This window comes from Chelonia mydas, chromosome 3, assembly GCF_015237465.2.
Source record: "Chelonia mydas isolate rCheMyd1 chromosome 3, rCheMyd1.pri.v2, whole genome shotgun sequence".
NCBI classification, from domain to species: Eukaryota; Metazoa; Chordata; order Testudines; family Cheloniidae; genus Chelonia; species Chelonia mydas.
Genome location: NC_057851.1, coordinates 57,099,066 through 57,120,537, shown reverse-complemented (window position 1 = coordinate 57,120,537; position 21,472 = coordinate 57,099,066). Strand labels below are relative to the sequence as shown.

The window sequence follows — 21,472 nt, the reverse complement described above, 5'->3', positions numbered from 1 at the left end:
ATCTCCAAGTAGCAAAGTTTAAGTGTTTTCTGAGTAGGGATAAGTCTGCATGTTATTTATATAGAAGAATGTTGGGAAGCGGGATGTGTATCTGATCTGTGTTTCCTAGGATCCTGTTGTCCTCTGCTTTTTGCATAGGGGAGCCAGATCATGTGTATCAGTGGTAGGAGGCATGGAAGGTTGGGAATGCCAACTCTGCCTCATGGTTCCCCTTCTCTGGGGAGGCACTAGGAGTCAGGGGAGGCAGGGAGTTGCTCTCTGGGGCACTCTCCCCTCCAGAAGTAGTGGATATCTGTATCTCTATTAATGCTGCCAAATCCATATAGTCTCTTGGCTTGATCCTGCGGTCCTTACTAGGGTAGCAGCATGAACCCTCCCATGGATAATGGCGGAAGCACGGCTTGAATAAGGACTTGCAAGTTCAAATGTTGTTCAGGTATCAACTAACCCCATGCTGCTGGCCTGTCCCATGTGCACGTCCATACAAATCCTCTACATGGAACACTAGGAAGAAACCATAGTCTAATATCTTTTTAATTTTGTGTTTTAAGGGGCCACCTGGTCTTCCTGGTGAGGCAGGTCCACCGGGTCCTCAGGGTCCACCAGGTCCACAAGGGATCAATGGACTTTCAATTCCAGGAGAACCAGTGAGTAACCATTCTGTACCTGTGAATGAAACTGTGTGGAGACAGAGAACTGATACATCATGGGAGTGGTCTCCAAAAGTCTCTGACCATCATGTTTTGTCATTTCTTCTTGCCCTGCAGCTCAGAAGTTGGTTGCCTTTAAAATGTCACATTGTTTTATCCCGAGTGTTACATGTACTACAGTCTTGGGGATTATATATGCAGTGGTGTGTGTTGTATTACACTGGTTTGATTTATTGCTTTTCTATACACTCTCCAGACCTTCAGACTCTAAGACTCAAATTTTCAAAGTTGGATGTTGAGAAGTTAAGCACCTGAAGTCACAGCTAAGCTTTTCCACAGATTTATACACTTCTGCAGTGATTTAGATACCTAGCTTCTTTTTTTAGGTAACTAAACCAGCAGTTAGAAGTGTAAAGCAGGTAATGGGTGCCTAAATTTAGGCACCCAAGTTTTAAAGCTTGGCCTTATGTTCTTTTGGTGCTTTGTTGGCACTGTTCCTTTCTTGTATACAGCTATGCATGCTGACACCACTATATAAATTGGTAAGGGCCAACTTCTGATTTAATTTACATTAATGAACATCTAAAGTAACTCCATTAACATCAGTGGACTTTCCCTAGATTCACACTTGTCAGAGAGCAGAATATAGCCCTAAGTGACCACACAGCATCCTGACACTACTGCTGCCAACTCTTGGTCACTTCAGCATGTAGTCTGCCAGAGAAGAGCTTACTTTGTCTTAACTTGCTGTTTCCTATGAGAGTATATTAGGGATATCTGGTTTGTTGTAACAATCTATATGGCTAAGTGTTACAGCTGATTAGGAATAATTAGTAAAGTTGGCTTCTAATTGGAAAATACACTTTACATTCAATAGGCAATTCATCTTCTCTGTCTGATAGATTTATAAGTGGCCTAATTCAAAACAGAAAACCAAAAACACATGATGGTAGAAATTAGATCCACATTCCCTTTGGGAAAGGACCAAATGGAAGGTCAATATAGGCTTTTCGTGTATGCTTGAAGGAAAAATTTCATCAGGATGGCCTATGGATGCCAAACAGCATGGAAGGCTAAATGCATTCCTTGTGTTTGTGGAATGTGATAAATATTTTTGTTTTGTCCCAGGCAATTTGAAAGACTTTGAAGTATGAAAACACCAAAGAAACATATTGCTTGGAACTTGTCATCTATTAAATTGTTTTCAGTAACAAAACATTGTAATGTCACTCTGAGGGCTTGTCTTTACTACTGGAGTAAGCCGACCTAAGCTACGCTACTCCAGCTACGTGAATAACGTAGCTGGAGTCCACGTAGCATAGGTCGACTTACCCCTGTGTCTTCACTGTGCTGCGTCAATGGGAGATGCTCTCCAGCTGACATCCCTTACTCTTCTCAGAGAGGTGGAGTACCGGAGTTGACCGGAGAACGCTCTGCTGTTGATTTAGCAGTTCTTCACTAGACCTGCTAAATCAACCCCTGCTGTATTGATTGCAGCAGCATCAATCTCCCTGAAGTGAAGACCAGCCCTGAGTCATGTAATTGTATTCCTAATACCATTTTGTGATGATTATAGGGTCGCCAAGGAATGAAAGGTGATGCTGGAGAACCAGGGTTACCAGGCCGATCAGTAAGTTAATTTTTTATGTCATTTGCCTCTACAGAGATGCATGGACAGTTTTTGTACAACTCTCAATGTTGCTTTTTTGCTCCCTGTATATTGCATAGGCTGTGTGCTGGGTAACATTAGCAATCTGAAATATAGGAAATATGAAACCATTTAAAATGTGAATAAGGCAAAATAAATAAATAGAAAAATCAATGGTAAATTCAGCTTGTTTGCAGTTGAACATATATGTAAGGGCAATGAGTCCATGCTGAATATGGGATTAAGTTTAGAAGAGGAGAACAACTAAGAATGTATAGGATAATCAAACATCAAGAACACTTTTATTGTCTTTTTCAGGGATTTGTTTTCAGGGGGAGTTTTGGGACTATGGTTTGTTTTGACAGCTGTGGACCATATGTATACTGTTGATATATGAGCCTCAATCTGCCCATGCGTTTACATAAATAGGAACCCTTTGTGTAAATTGAGGATAGTATACAGCCTAGAGACCTTATTTTCTATACTATTTGTATTATCTGAAACACTCACTCAGGCAGTAGAAAATGCCAAGAATGGACCAGAAGACATCTCTTAATTCCTCAAAAAGAAAAGGAGTACTTGTGGCACCTTAGAGACTAACAAATTTATTAGAGCATAAGCTTTCGTGGGCTATAGCCCACTTCATCAGATGCATAATTCTGAGCCTGATCCTGCAAGGTGCTGAGGCCCTGGGAGGTCCTCCGTTCCCATTAAGCCCTCTGTAACTACCTTCAGTGTTTGTTCTTGACACAGAAGCTACAGTACTAAGAAAGAAAGAATATAAAATGTGCAGGGTGTGGCAGCAGCTCATTATAAAATAGGACAGGCGGAGACTAGTGAGAATGGGAAAAGGGGGTAATAAAGGGAAGCTGCAACTCATGCTCTTCGCAACCACTGAATTGATAGAAGATTGTCTTATAACCAGAGTTTAGTACCAAGTGTTTAATAACTAGTCAACATCAATAAGCCATGGTTGAAGAGACTTTAACAAAAGATCTATATTCTGGTAATAGGATTGAAAATGTAAAGAACAATTTTTAAGGGAAGTAAGAAAAAATGTGGTAAATAATAAGGTGCATTGCATTGTTAAAATACAGCTGGTCTCGGCCAAGGAGTTCATTTTACTTTTTTTATACGTTGCCAAAAAGCCATGTCAGAATAATCTGGAAGTTAAAACGTGTGTATAAATATATAGAGAGAAGTGTTTAGTACAGCACAAGTACTTGTTCTGTCTTGTGTGAATGTCTCATTATTTTTTTTCCATAGGGAACCCCAGGTTTGTCTGGCCCACCTGGCCCAGTAGGACCACCAGGTGACAGGGTAAGGTCTCTTCAGTCTACAGTGTTATGGCACAAGCTATGCTCCATTCTATAGCACATGAAACTCCAGCACTGCTTTCTGTTTTTCAGCTTCTTCCTTTTTTTTAGAAACAAGTCCTCTGCCCAGAGTCCAGCTAGACTCAGGAAAGATGCTTGGTGGGGACTGGGAAGATTGTGGGGAGGAAATCTTCCCCCGTGGGCCATAAAGGAGCCACAGAACTTTTGCAGAGGCTACTCAGATTCACTGACTGGATTGGACTCTATGACTCCTATGCAGAGAGAATGGGAGATCCACTGAGCAGGGCTCCTCTGATCCTGCTAATATCCTGGTCCCCTCCCACATTCTGTCTGCTGTTGTTAGGGAGCCTCATGGAATGGCATGTCCACAATACGGGGGATGTGCATGTACAGAATCTACTGTTAAGGCAGGATTTGTCCTTTATGCTTGACCTCTGATCACGGGGAGTTAACAGCTTTGCTTTAGATCAGGGATTCTCAGATTTCTTCCTAGTGAAGACTCCACTGAGGTAGAGATTGTCTTATGGACTTGTCGCAATCCCTCCCTTCCCATTTACAGTCATACGGACAAACTCCCCTCCCATTCACAATGGCATAAACCCCTGTGGCAATTAGAGCAACTACTTACATAGAAAAGCAGTTATTCATAAAGTGTTTGGTATTTGGTTTCTTAATGGGGTTTGGTAGCCAGAAACAAGAAGGAGAACAAGCACCATGTGACCAGCCAGGTCTTCAAGGACCACAGCAAGAGCTTGCTTGGACCATTAGTATTTCATTAACACCAGTTAGAGAACAGCTGTGTTAGGCTGTTTAGATGGGACTTCTCAAGACCATTCAGAAGTTGCTCCCTTTATCAATTTAGAAGCTTATTCTCTGCATTGCTCAATCCTCTCCATGAGCAGGGCTTTGCTTTGTCAAAGTGCAGCAATAAGGAAGAATCTTTGACCGAATGGGCCCCTTTCTTCTTTATGACTGAGCTCATCAATCACTTTGGGCTGCGCCTCTAATTCCACCCTGGGAAGGAGGCAGCAGATTTCTAATCATTATATGGCTGTGTTTGAGAGACAGACACTCCGCCCTCAGTGAGTCAGCAGCCTGAGGCTCTCTTAATTTGGTAAAGCTGTGCCAATGAGATATTTAACTGGCAATAGCAATGGTGCATGTTTAAATAACTGACACATTAAATTTTTGGCTTTGACATACATATTAGCATTAATTATGAAAGCGCCATTATGCATAGCTTTAAGGGCCACTAGTTTTAAACGAAGATTCCTGCAGCCTTAGGCCTGTCCTTAATAATCTGTAAATATTTTCATTTTGGAATAGGGTTTCACAGGAAAAGATGGTGCCACAGGACCCAGAGGCCCACCTGGATCAGTGGTAAATATAATACCTTAGCATAGAAGGACCCAAGAGTTATAACCCAAAAAGGAGAGAATTCCACTATGCTGGTTTTGAACTCCATCAAATGAATCCTTTATCATATTTGAGAAAACATATAAAATGAAAATTATGATGTTGAAAACTCTTGGAAAGGGAAGAGGGGGAGAAGTTATTTAAAACTTGCAAACTCTTAATTTAAAAAATGATACACAGAACTACTAGGGCTTGATTCTGTTTTCATAATGGTGTTACTCAATTGACTTTCATGAACTTTACTTATTCCTTAATTACTGTTGGATTAGAAAACAATATAGAGAAACTGGATCAGGTAATTATAGACCCAATAATTGTGAAAAATTATCACGTCAGGCCAAGTAGAAGAATATTTGAGTAGTCATGACTAATTAAAAATGTTGAACTTTATTGCACATATTGGCCAATGTGCTGGTCTTTCATTTGTTCAAATTTATCTAAAAATCACTGAAGTGAATGTTGTGGACTCATGGTCATGACGTCTGCACAAATCACAGAACTACAATAGGGCCAAATTATGTGATCTTTATTCAGGAAACCCTGAATAAAAACAAAACCTAAGGCACCTGGGTGCTTTTGAAAATCCCACGAGGTGCCTATCTGCAACTTTAAGCACCTAAATGCCTTTGCAATTCTGGCTCGACATTAGGGATAAGAATAATTTTCTCTTAAACATGCTATTCACTTATGTATATTGAGTGCATCTACACTGCAAACAGAAACCCAAGGCAATGCATCTCAGAGCCTGGGTCAACTGACCTGGGCTCTCAGGCCTCGCGTTAAAAATAGCAGGGTAGATATTCTTGCTTGGGCTGGAGCCTGGGCTCAGAAACGCACCCCATGAGCCCGAGTCAGTTGACCTAAGCTCAGAGACTCGCTGCCATAGTTTTTTGTTTGTTTGTTTTGTACAGTGTAGCTGTACCCATTGTGGCAGATTTCAGAACCAGTTACACTCAGGCGCTAACGTTGTTCCTTAGCATTCCTTTGTATGTCTTTCTGTTTTAGGGCGCTCCGGGAGTTCCAGGAGTAGCAGGTCCAAGTGGAAAACCAGGGAAACCAGGAGATCGTGGGCCACAAGTGAGAGAATGATTTACATTTACAGTATCAGTTGTAACATACTCTGGCTGCAGATAAATATGCGACTTACTCTGGCTTTAAAATATTTGTCTCACGTATGTTCATGAAAGTGGTAAATACATTGAAGCTGAGCTAAGGCCACAAACCTAATTTTTAAAAAAATTTATTTTATAGTACATCTTTCTGTTCATTTTAATAGTTGGGGCTGGAAATTGTGGTCACTGGTTTCTACTAAAAAAAGCACAGTCTGTACGTGCCAAGACATATATTTCTACACTGTGAAAACATCAAGAGCTAGGTCAGCAGAATTACTGGAAATTGTTGTGTTTTTTTTTATAGTAAAGAGTGGTATGCTGCTGAAGGTGGAAAATCTTTGGTAATGTTATATGATCACTGGTGGTTCGCAAATGTTTGTGATTTAACAACCTGATTTAAACATTATTTAAGTACTGTGGGCTCTATTGAGGCTTTTACAGCCACGGCCCCACATTGGAAGGGAGGGAGCAGAAGTTGCAAGGTCCCAGGAAACATTTGAGCTGAATCAGAACAGAACAGGAGCTGTGATGTCTCTGAAAGCGTGCACAATTCATTCCCTTGTGCCAGCCAGTTTGGAAAGGGGCAGAGTTCTCCATCCTCACGGAGTGTATAGTTCTTAAGCAGTGTGGTCTGACGAATGCGCACAGGCACGAAAGGTTAGGTGTTCATGTATTCTAATCCTGGCTTAGTCGCTGTGAGGTGTTGGGAAGTCACTTCAGCTTTCTTCCTCTGTAAAATGCAGTTAATGCTACCTTACCTACCAGCTTGTTGGGGGGTTGTGAGGATTCATTAGTTTGTCTGTCCAATGATTTGAACAGATAAAGTGCTATTGTTAGTTTTAGTTCTGCCATTGGTGCTAGCCACCCCTCCTCCTTACAGGCCAGGAGCACAAAAGCCAACATTGTGTCTGTCCTTGTACATGCACTCAAAAGAAGAGAGAGGCTATCTATGCCCTGACCCATGCAGGAATAACCTTACTCTAGCCAAATCAGTATATTCAGAAAGTACAAGTACGGTTTAAGTACTTCTAAATGCTAATCCCAGAGTTCATGCCATTTAAAAGTATAATTTGCTTCAAATTTCCCACTTTCTTGTGAAGTGACACTGCACGACATTGCATCTAGTGTTTCAAATGTTTTCAGAACAGATCCCAGCAGGAATTCTGGCTTGTGCTTTGTGCAGATGTTTTGTGAGACTCATGGTAGACAGGATTTCGACATTTAAGTTTGTGTTTTGCATTAGAAGTGCCAAAGGTGCAGCCCAAGGGCCAAGTACAGCCTGCAAAGTCCTGAAATGTAGTCCAGGCCTGCCTGGTATTTGTAACTGCAGGTCCAGGAGAGAACTGATCACCTACCTGCTGCTGTTGGTGAACTCAAGGAGCAAATAATCTCTGTTCACGTAGGACTACATCTTGTCCTTTTTGCTCCTGTTGAGTGTGGTGTGGTGTAAGGTAACACTCAATGTAAGTAAGAGTGGCGGGACCTGGCCCTTACCAAAGAAGATGCAAATACAATCAAATATTATGATCTTATGCCAAAAGTATACAAAGTTAAATGCAAATTATATACAGCCCTCGGGCTCCTGGCAAATTGCCAGTGAGTGTTGACATCAGGCTTATACATTTGGCCACCTCAGTTTTAGCCAATAAATGTTTTGCAGCTCTTACAAACATTGCAAATTCAAGTAGATCACAGAAGTTCCTTAACAGATTAGCATGGCTGTAAAATGTTTTGTACCTCAATGCACATTAGTACTAAATCAAGCTGTTCTCTGCAGCATTAATTGAATTTTCATAGTTTTGCTAAGTTTCACCTTGATAATTTGCTAACAAGTACTCCCAAAAGAAAAGAAAGTGGGCTTTTAGATCAGTAATAGACAAAAGGATTGAATGAGACGAAAAGAATCAGAGTACTATGACATCTGTTAACTGTTAAGAATAAAGAAGTCATTTATGTTTTCTATATACAGCTGCAATGGAGAGATCCTCCCAGGGACTTAGCATGCTGTGACTAGCCTTGGGACCCTCTTTAAAAGGGGTTGCACAGTATGTGTAATGGAACTCTGTTCAGGAATAAATGCAGCCTCAGACTATATTCACTTTTGTGCATGGTCCCGTGTAGACAACACATGAGTAGGGGAAGATCTTCTGGGGAGAGCAATCAGGCCTGTTGTCTTTTAAAGTAAAGAGAGCACATATTTCTTGACTTATCCTTTCTCAGCTGCGGAGCCTTGCCACGATTCCAGCCTTCACCCCACTGCTCAAAAAAATCCCAGATTAAAAAAAAAAAGCTAACATTTCCTCTCTGTCACCCCAAGCATCCTCATCACAGGATGTCAGCAAACTAGAATGGTGGCAGCAGCTGCTTTCTCTCAACATCCTGGCAACCAGTTGGCTGAAGTGCACACTTTTTTCTGTTAAAAAGAAAATAAAGTGAAATCTAAACAGAATGTCGCTAAGTTGGAAGAGGACACAAACGGACAATGCTTCACTGAATAACTGCATAGGCAATTGTGTTGTTGAACTGGTAGTATTCTCTAACATCCCAGTGGAAAATTAGCATAGTGTTTAGGCAGGTCTGTCTCTAGTATTCAGCTGTATTAATGACAACCCTTTGCATCAATTAAAAATCAAAATCAGAGTATTTCCTTTGCGAGGTTGCAGATGTGAGTCTCAGGCTCATTCAGCTTCAGTGAAGTTTTGAAAGTTGACTAATGCACCTTCTCTTTAATGAAAAAGGAGAGAAAGGATCCATTTACATTGGAGAGGTTAATGCTTTTGATGTTTCTCAGCTATAGAAATCTTGCTGGCAATAAATATCTTTGGGGAATATCTTGCCTTTTGTATTGGAGCAACTCTCTCCAACAATGACAGGTTTAAGAGTAGCAGCCATGTTAGTCTGTAACTGCAAAAAGAACAGGAGTACTCGTGGCACCTTAGAGACTAACAAATTTATTATCCTGTTCTCTCTCCAACAATGGAAAGGTTGTTGCTTAGAAACCAGTGATGCCCCTTTAAAAAGGTTTTTCAACCAGCTAACATGGCTTTTGGTTGATGTCAGCCTTGAGAAGTTTCTTTTTGTTTGGTCAGCACTGCACTGCAAAAATATTTCTGCAAATAGCATGTAGCATGTGAGCATTTGAAGTTTGCTTCAATTGGTTGCCCACTTTTATGTTTTCATGTTTTGTAAACACGTCAACAAATGAGCTCCATGGAACAGTTAATTTTAAGCAAATATTAGATTATATGGTCAGAAAGTGGCTAGGATAATTGACTAAAATGAATTTTCAATTTAGTCAGAGAACTGAGACATACTATATGACTATGTTTCCAATCAAAGCAGCTTAAGAATGTTACAGACCAAGAAATATTTATAAAAATATATTTAGCAAATAGGTATAAATAAATTAATTTCTAGAAAATAGCAACATGCTGACAATTCACAAACAGAAAGAGAAACTAAATTCATTGAATAAAATAATTTGTGGTGAATTTTGGGTGAGATCCGCAGAGGGAGTTAGGTGTTGCAATGATGAGTGTCACGGAGCCTAACTTTTAGGTGCCTAAGAAATCACAGGGACAACACTGTGATCCACCAAGCCGAGCTAGGTGCCTAGGCTCCCTATACAATGAATGGGGAGAGACAGGCTGCTTAGATTGCGAGCCACAAAAGCCAGCATGCTAGGTGCAGAGCCTCCAAAACTAGCCAATGGGAGATGCCAACCAGAGGGGTGTGGGCTAAGCCCTGCCCCTCTCAGAGATAGGCACCTAAGTCTGGGCTGCAGGGAGGTGCCTATCTCTTCTTGCAGTTCACGAATGGGACCCTGGAATGAGGTGGCTTAGGTGCCTTAGCGGCTTCTTGTGGGAATGACTTAGGCCCCTGCTTTGCTCCACACAAAACAGCCACTGGAGGAGGAGGAGATGCCTACCTTATAACTTTTAACCCGGTGGTTAGTGTACTGACCTGGGAGACACTGGTTTAATTCCCCCTCTCTCCAGAGTAGGAGAGGGGATTTGAACAGGGATATCCCACCTCTCAGTAGAATGCTCCAACCACTGAACTGTAGGGCACTCTGATGTGAGACTCCCTCAGTCTCTCCCACTGAAGCTGTTCCACTATGGATAAATAACGAAAAAGTGACTGGAGCAGGGGGACTGGACCACATCCACATGGGTACCTTAGGACCTAGGCACTGGGCTACAGAGTCATTCCCTCACTGAGCCTAAGTTGCTTTGTGGATTGTACCCTATTTACCTAGCTATTCATTTTATATGTATTGGAGTAGAAAAAGCCATAATATTTCCCTATGTGATTCTTGAGAGAAATGTGAGAGTTGGTTTTGTATCTAGCAGGCCTTTAACACTGTCTGCACAACTGGGAGTCAAACTCTTCTTGCTTCAAAGCTGTTATGTCAAAGTTTGCTTTGAATTTTGAGTATTAATGTGACAGTGTTTTCTTAGGTAAACTTTAATCTTTGAACCCATGATAATATGCATTGTGTGCTTATTATTAAGCAATTATTAGTTTGCAAATTATAGGGATGATATACTGCAGTGGCTATGAATCATGTCCACACATGCCATTTCAGAGTAGCCATTCCAGCTCCTTAATTTGAGGCCTTATGATCTCAAAGGAAGTTTATGAAACACCGCTATTGCATTCAAATTGTATCCAGGTCTCTTGTGACCTCAGTGGAATGATTTGTTGTAGTGTGTCATTGAAGTCATTTGTGGATACAACAAGAATGTTATGAAAAAAAACCAGCTACTGCCCACATTCAGCGTTTGCTTTTGTAATAGTAATAAATGGGCTGCTTAAAAATAGTAAATTGTCAAAGGCATCAGGGCTAAGGATGTAACTAATTATGATGGTAGCTAGGTGAAGCAGCAGATTATTGAACGAGTCTTTCATCTTTGAAATTTGCAGAAGGTCTATGTTCAGAACTACTTTGCTGTTTGGGCATGTTTTGGCAAAATTTGCAGTCTGCTCATGAGACAGTAGGAGTGAGAATTTCAAAAGTACTCAGTGCTGGCCCTAATTCTGTTCCCACTGAAGTCACCAATGAAATGTCCATTGACTTCCATGGCAGCAAAGTGCTCTTGAAAATCTCTAAAATTTGGTGGGGGTTGTTACAGTTAGGGTTAAAGTGCATTGCTAGAGCTGTACACAAAAGCATCTCTTGCACTAAATATGGGTCAAGCAAGCTTTTTCTTTTTGATCTCTGTGGATAAATTAAAAAAAAAGCTTTAAAAGGTAACAGATTTTTAGATTTCTCAGAGAGCAAACTAATGGTTAAAATGATCATGTGTCTGATTTTTGGCCTATTTGAAATGGGCATCTGCATTTAGCTTGTGACCATAATGATGTCAGATGGACCAAAACCAGCTATAAACATCCGTGTGAGGTCATTGTTATCTAGTGTGAAAATCTGCAAAATCCAACATACCAAGCATCATAATTACATTTTCCCAGGAAACTGTGTCATGCTCTTTCTTGGCCCTTTTATTTGTTAACAGTGGAATGCAAACAAAAGGCTAAAGTCTCAAAACATTACATGGGAGATGCACACACAAAATTTAATTTTCAGAATTAATTATGTGTGTATATCTTTTGAATTGTGTTCTTTAAAAATGGCCCCAGAGTGTATTTTATGCAATTGTGGCAATTCAAACATTTGTTTTTACAAGTGGATAATCAGTCATTCTTGTTGGCTTCTTGTAAAAGCAACACCAACACCAAAAACAAACCGCCGTGAAATGCAAATGCAAATGGGAAAATGCTGTCAGAGAAAGAAGTATAGCTCTTGACAAATGAAAATAATTATGGTGACAGCTCAAGCTCACACTACAACAGGTATTTGTCGTATATTGTAAGATTAGAAGCATTCAGCAACTAGTAAGGGAGATGTCATTGGAAACAGAGTAGGCACTCGAAGCCATCTCTCCCAATCTTCTATAACTCTTGCCCATAATCCTGTATCGCTCAATGCAGGATTACAGCCTCTGTTTCTCACTGCTGGGTTTGGAGGAGATAGCTACCCTCCCTGGATGTGCAGTCTTTGGTCTCAGTTTAGTTTGGTAATGAACAAGGCAGGACATTGTTTCAGACTGAAAGTACTATTTACAATGAAAGAGTAACGTAATACGTGCAACAATACTGAACCAGATCATATGGCCCTGTTTTCAGAGGTGCCCTGCTGGGAACACAGCCTTAAACCTGGATTTGTGCTGGAAATGGCCCACCTTGATTATCATACACATTGTAAGGAGAGTGATCACTTTAGATAAGCTATTACCAGCAGGAGAGTGGGGTGGGGGGAGAGAAAACCTTTTGTAGTGATAAACACCCATTTTTTTCATGGTCTGTGTGTATAAAAACATCTTCTGTATTTTCCACAGTATGCATCGGATGAAGTGAGCTGTAGCTCACGAAAGCTTATGCTCAAATAAATTGGTTAGTCTCTAAGGTGCCACAAGTACTCCTTTTCTTTTTGAGAATACAGACTAACACGGCTGCTACTCTGAAACCTAACAGTAAATACAGTATGTCAAAGATATGATAGCATTTGTGAGGAAATAATACACTTCCAACAGACAGGGACATAATTTAGCTGGAGTACAAGAAAGCTTTCAACGGGGCAGCCTTTTTAAAAGAAAAAAGTGGCCTCTATTTTTTCGGGCACAGTTTTGCATCTGCTAATAACCGGATACAAATATTCCCATCGAAACATCTGACCTATCTGATTTGCTGATGAAAAAATGCAGGCACCGCATGACTGAAGGTGCATCTAAGGACACAGCTGGGTGGGGTTACTGAGCAGTTGCTCTACCAAATCCATCTAAAGCACCTGTCAGTGTAGTATGTATGCACCAGACTGCCCTTACAGAGTATGTTGTCTTTTTCTCTCTTCATCCTTCCAGTTTCTTTCATCCCTTTACGTTTCTGTGTTCCTATACAATCAACTGCAGTATATGTAGGTGCATTAAATAATAATGGAAATTAACTTGTTTTAGGGTCCACCTGGAATGAAAGGAGAAAAAGGTGACAGAGTAAGTACTACCTTAAAATTAGTTTATTTCTCACTTACTTTACTGTAATAAATACTGGCTTTTTAAAAGTACAGACAGTGTACTAATATAATACTTGTTTTAATTATTAAGGGAGATATTGCTTCTCAGAACATGATGCGAGCTGTTGCAAGACAAGTCTGTGAACAATTGATAAATGGTAAACAATGTCGTGCTTTTTCCTAGTTCTGTTTTCCATATGGCTAATTTAATAGTTCATTTGTGAAAAGTCAAAATGATTTAAATTTGAGATGAAAGGATCCTGGCTGCAAAGCATAACAGGAGCCAGAGTGTTGCCATTGCTATCTTCTGTGCCACTGATCTGATGGAAGGAAAATGCACCACAAAATTGGTTCCTGAATCCGAAGGGCTAACTTGTTAATGAACTAATCGGTCACCTCCGGAGACCCATATTCAGATCTTGCACACACCACAAAGGGAATGATTTTGTGCAGTCAGCCAAGTCCCTGTTTTAGCACTGTCCATGTAATAAAGCCACCAAACATTTTGGCATAAACCAGGTTTCACCTCTGAGAGATGGAAGGCACAAGGCTGGAATGGAAGGAGCATTACAGGTATTAGGATTGAAGTATGTTGGCACATGCTCTCTGGGCAAGTGATGCACACAGGACAAATTGTGTTGTGCAAGGGAAGAAATAATTGCACTGGGTAAGTCCCAAAATTCAGGCCCCCGAAACAATATTTTAATGGTTTTGGTTTTTACTTCAGCCCCAACGCTGACGTAGCACTCTGCAGCCCTAATGTGCCCCTACCTCCAGGCAGGAGTGACCACTGGAGGATTCATGCAGTGGAGGATCCTCTAAGCTCCCTATGCCACCCTACAGGGAGCAACCCCAGAGTGCAGCTCTGTGCTCCACAGGAAGTGTAACCCCCCTACACAGCTTCCTCAAATCATCTCTACCCCTTCCACAGCACAACTGCGCAGCGCTTGCTGTCAGGAAGGCCCCCAAGGAAGACAGAACAACGTTTGCCTATACCTTGTTTTTTATGCAGTAGGGCACGTGCTGCTTAGACCCTGATACTGCTGTTTTTGAGGTAACCCAAGATAAATACGGAATTGTGACATACTGATTTTGTTCAACCAAAAATATCAAATGGTTCCCAAGCAGTCTGCACTTGTAATGGAACTACTAGGATGTCTTCTTCTGTTTTAGGTTCCCTATACTGAGCCTTCCTCTTGAGGGCTCATTGCATGGTCACCATACTTCTAGTCAAGAATAACTAGCTGGATCTCCCCTTCAGAATTTCTTGCCGCTTACTTGGACAGAGCTGTCTCTATTGAGCAACACACACATTCTCTGGGAGTGAAATTTTCCCCTCTGACCAGGGCTAGCAGAGGTGTATGCATCCTCAGAGCTTAAGTGGGTCTTAAGTGATACATCACCCTTGTGCAAGCCTTCAGCATGGGGCTGAATTTCATCTTCTGTCTCCTGTCATTGTAATATCTGTTCTTTTAATGCAGAGTACCCAGAAATATCTATTTTTGATGGCTAGAACTGCATTCAGATAATCTTTTGGAATTAGCCTTTGCTGCCTTGCAGAAGAGTTCTTTGCCAGGGTTCAACCAAAAAGGCTGTTGTAATCCAAAACTCAGTTTTCACTTGTCACCTTGTAGTGGCTGTGAATTTTTATTAAGAGTATCTGCAGCCAGAATCTCTTCTCTCCCCCCGCCCTCCTTCCCCATGTATTCTACATGATCATATCTTGCATTCATCTTAATCTGTGCATATGTTCCAATTCTCCACTATTTGGACAGTGGGTGGCGGGTGTGTGCATGTGTGATTTTAATGAAAAGTGATTAAAAAACCCTTTCTTTCTCTTTACAGGCCAAATGAACCGGTTCAATCACATGCTGAATCAAATCCCGAACGATTACTATGCAAACCGCAACCAGCCAGGACCTCCAGGACCACCAGGGCCTCCAGGAAGCGCTGGGGCAAGAGGAGAACCTGGACCTGGAGGAAGACCAGGGTTCCCAGGAACACCTGGCGACCAAGGACCACCTGGTGAAAGAGGTGAGTAGTGCTCAAAGAGCATATGTATGACCATATTTCAAAAGCTGTCAGCAGAGGAATGCAATGCAGCTGCGCCAGCCAGAAAGGCCATGAAGCATATAGCTTTCCATAGCCAATTGAAGGTATTGGTACAGGTGGTACAGAGGAATATTCAGTGTCTGAAGACAAGATCTAAAATTACAGAGATTTGCATCTACAGTGCTTCTCTGTCCGTGTGGTATTTATGGAACACCAGTCACTGCAGAGTCTAAATGCTATCTCAGGAAAATCTATCAACTTTGTCAAGATATCTTAGTACAGAGAACATTCTCTTCTCAAAGCTGTTTCTGGTATTAGCTGCATCTTGACAGGCTACTTTTCTGAATTGGCATCTGGATGAGGGGAAAATAAGATTCGTTAACAAGAATGTGGGGTAAACTGTAGCTTAGTGATGCTGCAGTTGTATGCAGCTGAAGCAGAGTAGTAGGTATATGGGAAATATATGACTAGATGTGCCAGAACACTTCAGGTGCTTTGAACTGCTCTGGTGATGTAAAGTGGTGTAAACTCAGTTTAAATGGCTGGTTAAGCCTGCGTTATGGTTGGTTTGCAATAGCGTAAGGGAGCCAGCCTGTAACCAGTGAATCTGGCCCTCAGTTGTTCTGGCTGTTACACTTCAGAATGTGGACATAGTGTTGTGTTTTCTAACATAGATTTTACTATGGATATTTACCACTTAAAAGAAAATAATGAACTTCTGAATCCAGCTATATGATAATATTGACTTACACTATTTCATTAGGTTTCAAAGGATGCGTAAAGTGTAGTTGTAACAGAAATGTATAAAGCTTGTATGCCTTTACTCATGTTGGTAGATGTGTGGAATGAACTTCAAAGATGTTCCTGTGTTTTAGTTCAGTCTCTTCAGACCAGGTTACCGCTGTACACTACATTTAAAAATCTTGTCTTTCAAACTGAGATGTTTGTTTCCTTAAAATATTTTCCTCATCCAAATTAAGACTTCCTAGACCAGAGCTATAAAGCAATAAACTGTTTGAAGTATATGTTATAATCAGTGAGAGAGCTTGAAAAAAATATAGTTTTCTGACATGGTTTCTTTTTGTGTGTGTGGTTTTTATTTCCTTTTGGATCTTTAGGACTGTCAGGAGAGAAAGGTGAAAGAGGGATTGGATCACAAGGACCACGAGGTTTGCCTGGACCACCTGGTAAATTTTCTGTTTTTAATTTACATCAGCTTACAGAACAGTAGAAGTAAAAAGGAACAAAACTTCCTAGAAAGTCAGATTGCTTAATTGCTCTTATAGCAAATAAGCATATGTTACTCAATTTTTGACATGTATTGGTAGTAAAATGAAGCATTCTGAAAATGCTGAAAACTTTAACCAGAAATATTTTTTAGACATGGCTAGTAGAAAGTTGGCTTTATCATATAATTTATTCTTCTGGCACTTTTGCACTTGAAAATATTTTTGATGAAAATACTGATTTTGAACCTTTATTGACTCAGTAATCAGGGGTTGATTCCTACTGAAATGGACATTTTCTCACTTTTTTCTATTTGATAGAAACAAAATATCACCTGATACTTTTGGAATGTCTAGTGCCATTGTTGGATCATGTTTGTAGTTACCCTGATGTCCTTTACTGGCAAAGCATAGCGTTACTAGTACAGAATATGATCCTTTCTCTGTTACTTTTGTTCTTTGTGTCATTTGATTTCATTCACAGATCATTTACTGATGTCTTGGCAGAAATAGTTAGGCTTTCTCATTGTTTCTGCCTTTAATTTACTAGTTTAAACATGATTTTTTCATTACAAGAGCCATAAGAAGCTTGCAACAAATTCTAGCCCCAGTTGAAACTCTACATTTCTGTTAACCATAATACAACCTCTTCCAAAGAAAACATTACCTCATCTACTCTAGGGTTGCAGGGTAGCAGAATTAATGCACTCCTATGTTTTAATTGAAATCCAATGTGCTTGTCTAATGTAGTAGTTTCCCTTGAGATCTTCATATCTTACACAGAGTGGAAATAAACCAGAGAATTCATTGATGTCTTTAGCGTGGCTCCAACCTTGCCAAATCAGTTTCTGTGAATAAAGACCTTAAATTCCCCACACATAGGAAAGCAACTAATGATGAGTCAAATTTTGGTTCTCTTTGGTTGTTTCATTGAACACATGTAGAAACCAAATGTCAGTGTTTTCTTACCAAAGGCTTGTTCACAGTCTAGACGCCAGTAGTGCCAGTGGTTTATGACAGGTTGACTCCTTAAAAAAATTATCTTCCTTTTAATTCTAAAATTAGGTCCACCAGGGGAATCTCGAACTGGCCCACCAGGTTCTACAGGTTCACGAGGGCCACCTGGGCCACCAGGTCGTCCTGGAAATGGGGGTATTCGAGGTCCCCCAGGCCCACCTGGGTATTGTGATTCATCCCAGTGTGCTAGCATCGCTTACAATGGTCAAGGATTCCCAGGTAGGTTATTGACAACTTAAACTGTAGTCATTTTAAATAGCCTTCACAGATGCAGAGCTGCTTTATGCAAGACAGGCCCACTAGTGTGGAGATACTGAATCATTTCAGGAGCAAATGGTACTGAAACTGCTTAGTTGTAACATTACATCTTGGAACAGTTCAGTCCTTCTAACACAGACAGATCTGAGAGCAGCTGTTCAGATTGCTATGCAAACTTGTCTCACATTGATTTGAAATGTGTTTAGCTTCAGGAAGGAGGTGATTAAATTATACAAATAACTGCTTTTTAATACATAGAAGGATAGTAGATGATTATTTTGCTGTTAGGATTTAAATGACCATTTTCTTCTTCTTCTTCTCCTCTCCTTCCCTCCAATCTTCTTCAGAACAAGGTTGAATACTCCATGTTTCTCTTGAAGTAAAAAGAATGCTCTGGTTGCCAATTTTTGTGTGTCTGTTTTTTGATCAACATCAGGATTATTTATACAAAATTAATACCTGAAATTAAAATTTTCCACAAACAAAAACTGTTCTCTGTTACAGTGCAAGCAACTGAAAAACTCCACTATCCTACAGATTCCACTGAAATAAACCCCAAAAGTCTCTGGTTAGCCCTGAGTCATGCCAGCCTCCTGCTGTGAGAAGCAGTTGAAAACAATAGGCTGTCACAGGGAGTCAAATAATGGATGACAGTGGCCAACAATTTCTGACTAATGAGAAGACGCTAATATATTCTATACCTAGGGTCCTGCTGGGCCATTTTCATGAAGAAAGTCCAGGCCCATAGTATTGTTAACAAATTCCTTTGTGTGCACTGTAGCATTTTACAATTAGTGTATGTGATACTGATGTTGATTATGGTTTGCCACTAGCCTACTGTGCATGTATACATGAAAAAAAATAATATATATATATATGTGTATACAGACTCAGTGCTGTTGGGTGTAAAAAGCCAGGTACTTGCATAGATCTAACCCAAGATTCCTATTTAAATGAAAAAGAGCTAAACTTGTACCCATTGTGCAGCCATGCAATCCTTCCTAGTGAACAGCTTTGTATACATATATAGATATATGCATATGACTTAACCATTGTGTATTTTAGTTGGATGACAATATATTTTTGCACAGCAGTCTGACTTTAAAAACTAACATAATCTTTGACCTGTTTCAGGTTCCGGCTAACACATTTTCTAAGTCTCCAGTGCTGCTTGCAGGTTGAATACATGAAAAACCTGTTTCTGAGATGTTTGCGCACGTGCTTAGTAGGAAATGAGTCTGTATGGATATTTCACCACGGATGTGGTTAAAATCGAACCGTGTTGGCCTCATATAATACTAACAACATTCGTGAATGACATAAGGACAGTGATGTCAATTCATTATCAAGCCTGTTGCATTTCAGTAATAAAGTAGAAAAACAACTATTTTTAACACCGCCCCCCCACCAAATCATCAGAAGCCTCAGTACTGAAAGAGGCTTATAAAACTACTAACCAGCAGAAGTAACACCATTGTGGGAGACAGATTTTAACCTGATAAACAAGAAATGACTTATGTAAATAGTAAACTAATTGTGGCTTGTAAATGATTTGTAAGGGATCGTGTCCACTAAAATCAGTTAACATCTTTACATTAAGCTTCTGCATTAAAGCCTGCTGCTGCTTGCTATGTGCCAGAATAACATCTTTGACTCTGTATGAAATCTACCTGTCTGTTGCTTGTGATCAACATGTCTGATTCAGGGCATGTGCCTTTTTGTATATGTAATCTTGTTGGGTTTTGTAATTGCAGTTCTAAATACTAAAGTTTTATAATTATTTTTCTTCTGTTTTGCTGTAGTCTTTGGTGTTCCTCCAGCACCAGCTGTAACTCAGTTTGTTACGAGGAACAGAATCAGAAAATGACATGTACTGCATATTGCCACTGGTGATAGTTATGTGTACATTTATTTCCCACCCTCAGAGAAAATTACTAGAAGCCAGTCAAACATTTTCTTTTTACTTAATACATTTGCTCTATTAATGAATTATTTTTTAAATCAAATCCAAGTATTTTTTAGATTTGTTGAAGTAGATGTAAAATACTATTTTTATTTTTTAACAATTTATTGGGCCCTTGCATAACACCGTAAGACTGTTTCTACAAATGTTTCTTGTGTTTTTAAGAGCTGGATCCCAGGAGGCCTTTCAAAACCAAATCTCATTTTTCTTATGATTTTACTGCCTCTCCTGCCCCCCCCCCCCGCAAATTCCATGAACAAAACTGAAAAAAGATCAGTGAATTATTAATTTAGATATTTATTATATGAAATTAAGATCGAACTAACATTATGTAGCCAAACTAACTTTCATTATATTTGTGGATTCGAAGACATGCGATAACTATAATGTTCAATCAGACAACTATTTTCAACCAGAGTCATACGTACCTGAAAGTGGACCCTATCAACCTGAAAGTGAGCCCTACATAGTACCAATGGAGTCAGAAAGGAGAGAGGATGAATATGAGGACTATGAAGTTGAAATGCATTCACCAGGATTACCCTGAACAAATGTGCTGGAAAATATCGTTACCAAGAAAAGCAAAAGCAAAAACAAAACCATAAAAGATCTGTCTTGTTTTGTGTTTTTGGTTGTTTGTTTTTGTTTGTGCTATGCTCACATATGCAGATACATACAGAGTGGGTGTATCCTATATTCTCCAATGCTCCCTTCTCAGATCAGAAATGCACTCATATCTTGTAGGGGTATCATGCTTATGTGCGAATAGCAATGTATGTAACTGTAGATTTCATTCTTGCTCTTGAAATGCTTGTAAAATACTTTTGCTTAAAGTGGCTGCTTAGAACTTAATGTGTGCATTCAGTTATCACAATGCTGCATTTTCTTTAAATAATAATTAAAAAACCCACAAAACACCAAAAACCAGAGCTGCTGCAAATTTTCGAAGGGCTGTCTGCTTTAGCTCTACAGTTTTCCTCCTTTTTAATGCCTGTTTGCAGCTAAGTCACATCACAAGTCTGCATTGTCTAGTAAAAAGCAAACCAACTCCTTCTACATCATTGCCAATTTTTTCTATCCTTAGTTATACCTTGCAGGGCATATATTGCTCTTATACATCTCCTTTAACAACCACAAACTTTAAGTAATGTAGCTGAAATCATTGTATCAACTGGATATAGTTTTATACTGCTTTAAATCTCCTTGTAGACACATTAACATTTATGCCAAATTGCAGTCAATCCTGCAGAGATGGAATTGCATGTTTGTGTTGTATATTTAGTATGGATTTTTTTTCAGAATATAATGTTTCTTAGTTATCAAAAGCAGTTGGAAATTGTTTGCAAGACTATGGATATAGAATTGCTGCTTTTATATTTTAACTGCAAATTGTGAATTTCACTGCCTTATATTATTTATTTCTGAAACAAAGGAGGCATTTTTCAATAAAACTACTGAAAATTTACTTTGTATGATCATTTCTTGAATGGGGCTGTGAGGATACAGACTTGTAAGTTACAAGAATGAGATGTAACAAACACACAGAGTTTTACATTTTCTTTATTAACTCCTCCTGATGTTACAGTGGCCACAAATTAATTTGGAATTTTACTAGTGTTAAAACAGGTCCCTGAGGCTGTGACGTTGGTCGATTGGGGGTGGGGGGGTCTGGATTTAGTTGGCTCCCACCCTGTAAGGTTTGATGTAACTGTCAATATCACTTA

The 21,472-nt window shown here is 39.8% G+C and overlaps 1 protein-coding gene across 1 annotated transcript in view; it reads left to right on the top strand.

The window, feature by feature from the left end:
• Positions 1 to 21,213, top strand: part of COL12A1 (collagen type XII alpha 1 chain) — a 131,775-nt gene extending 110,562 nt beyond the window's left edge. Inside the window, 12 exon segments of the mRNA XM_037894338.2 lie at positions 552 to 647; positions 2,227 to 2,280; positions 3,565 to 3,618; positions 4,962 to 5,015; positions 6,057 to 6,128; positions 13,177 to 13,212; positions 13,324 to 13,390; positions 15,078 to 15,266; positions 16,403 to 16,471; positions 17,576 to 17,746; positions 20,165 to 20,283; positions 20,285 to 21,213. Coding sequence (XP_037750266.1) covers positions 552 to 647; positions 2,227 to 2,280; positions 3,565 to 3,618; positions 4,962 to 5,015; positions 6,057 to 6,128; positions 13,177 to 13,212; positions 13,324 to 13,390; positions 15,078 to 15,266; positions 16,403 to 16,471; positions 17,576 to 17,746; positions 20,165 to 20,283; positions 20,285 to 20,353 — 1,050 coding nt within the window. The 3' untranslated portion in view covers positions 20,354 to 21,213.
• The last annotated feature ends 259 nt before the right edge of the window (positions 21,214 to 21,472 follow it).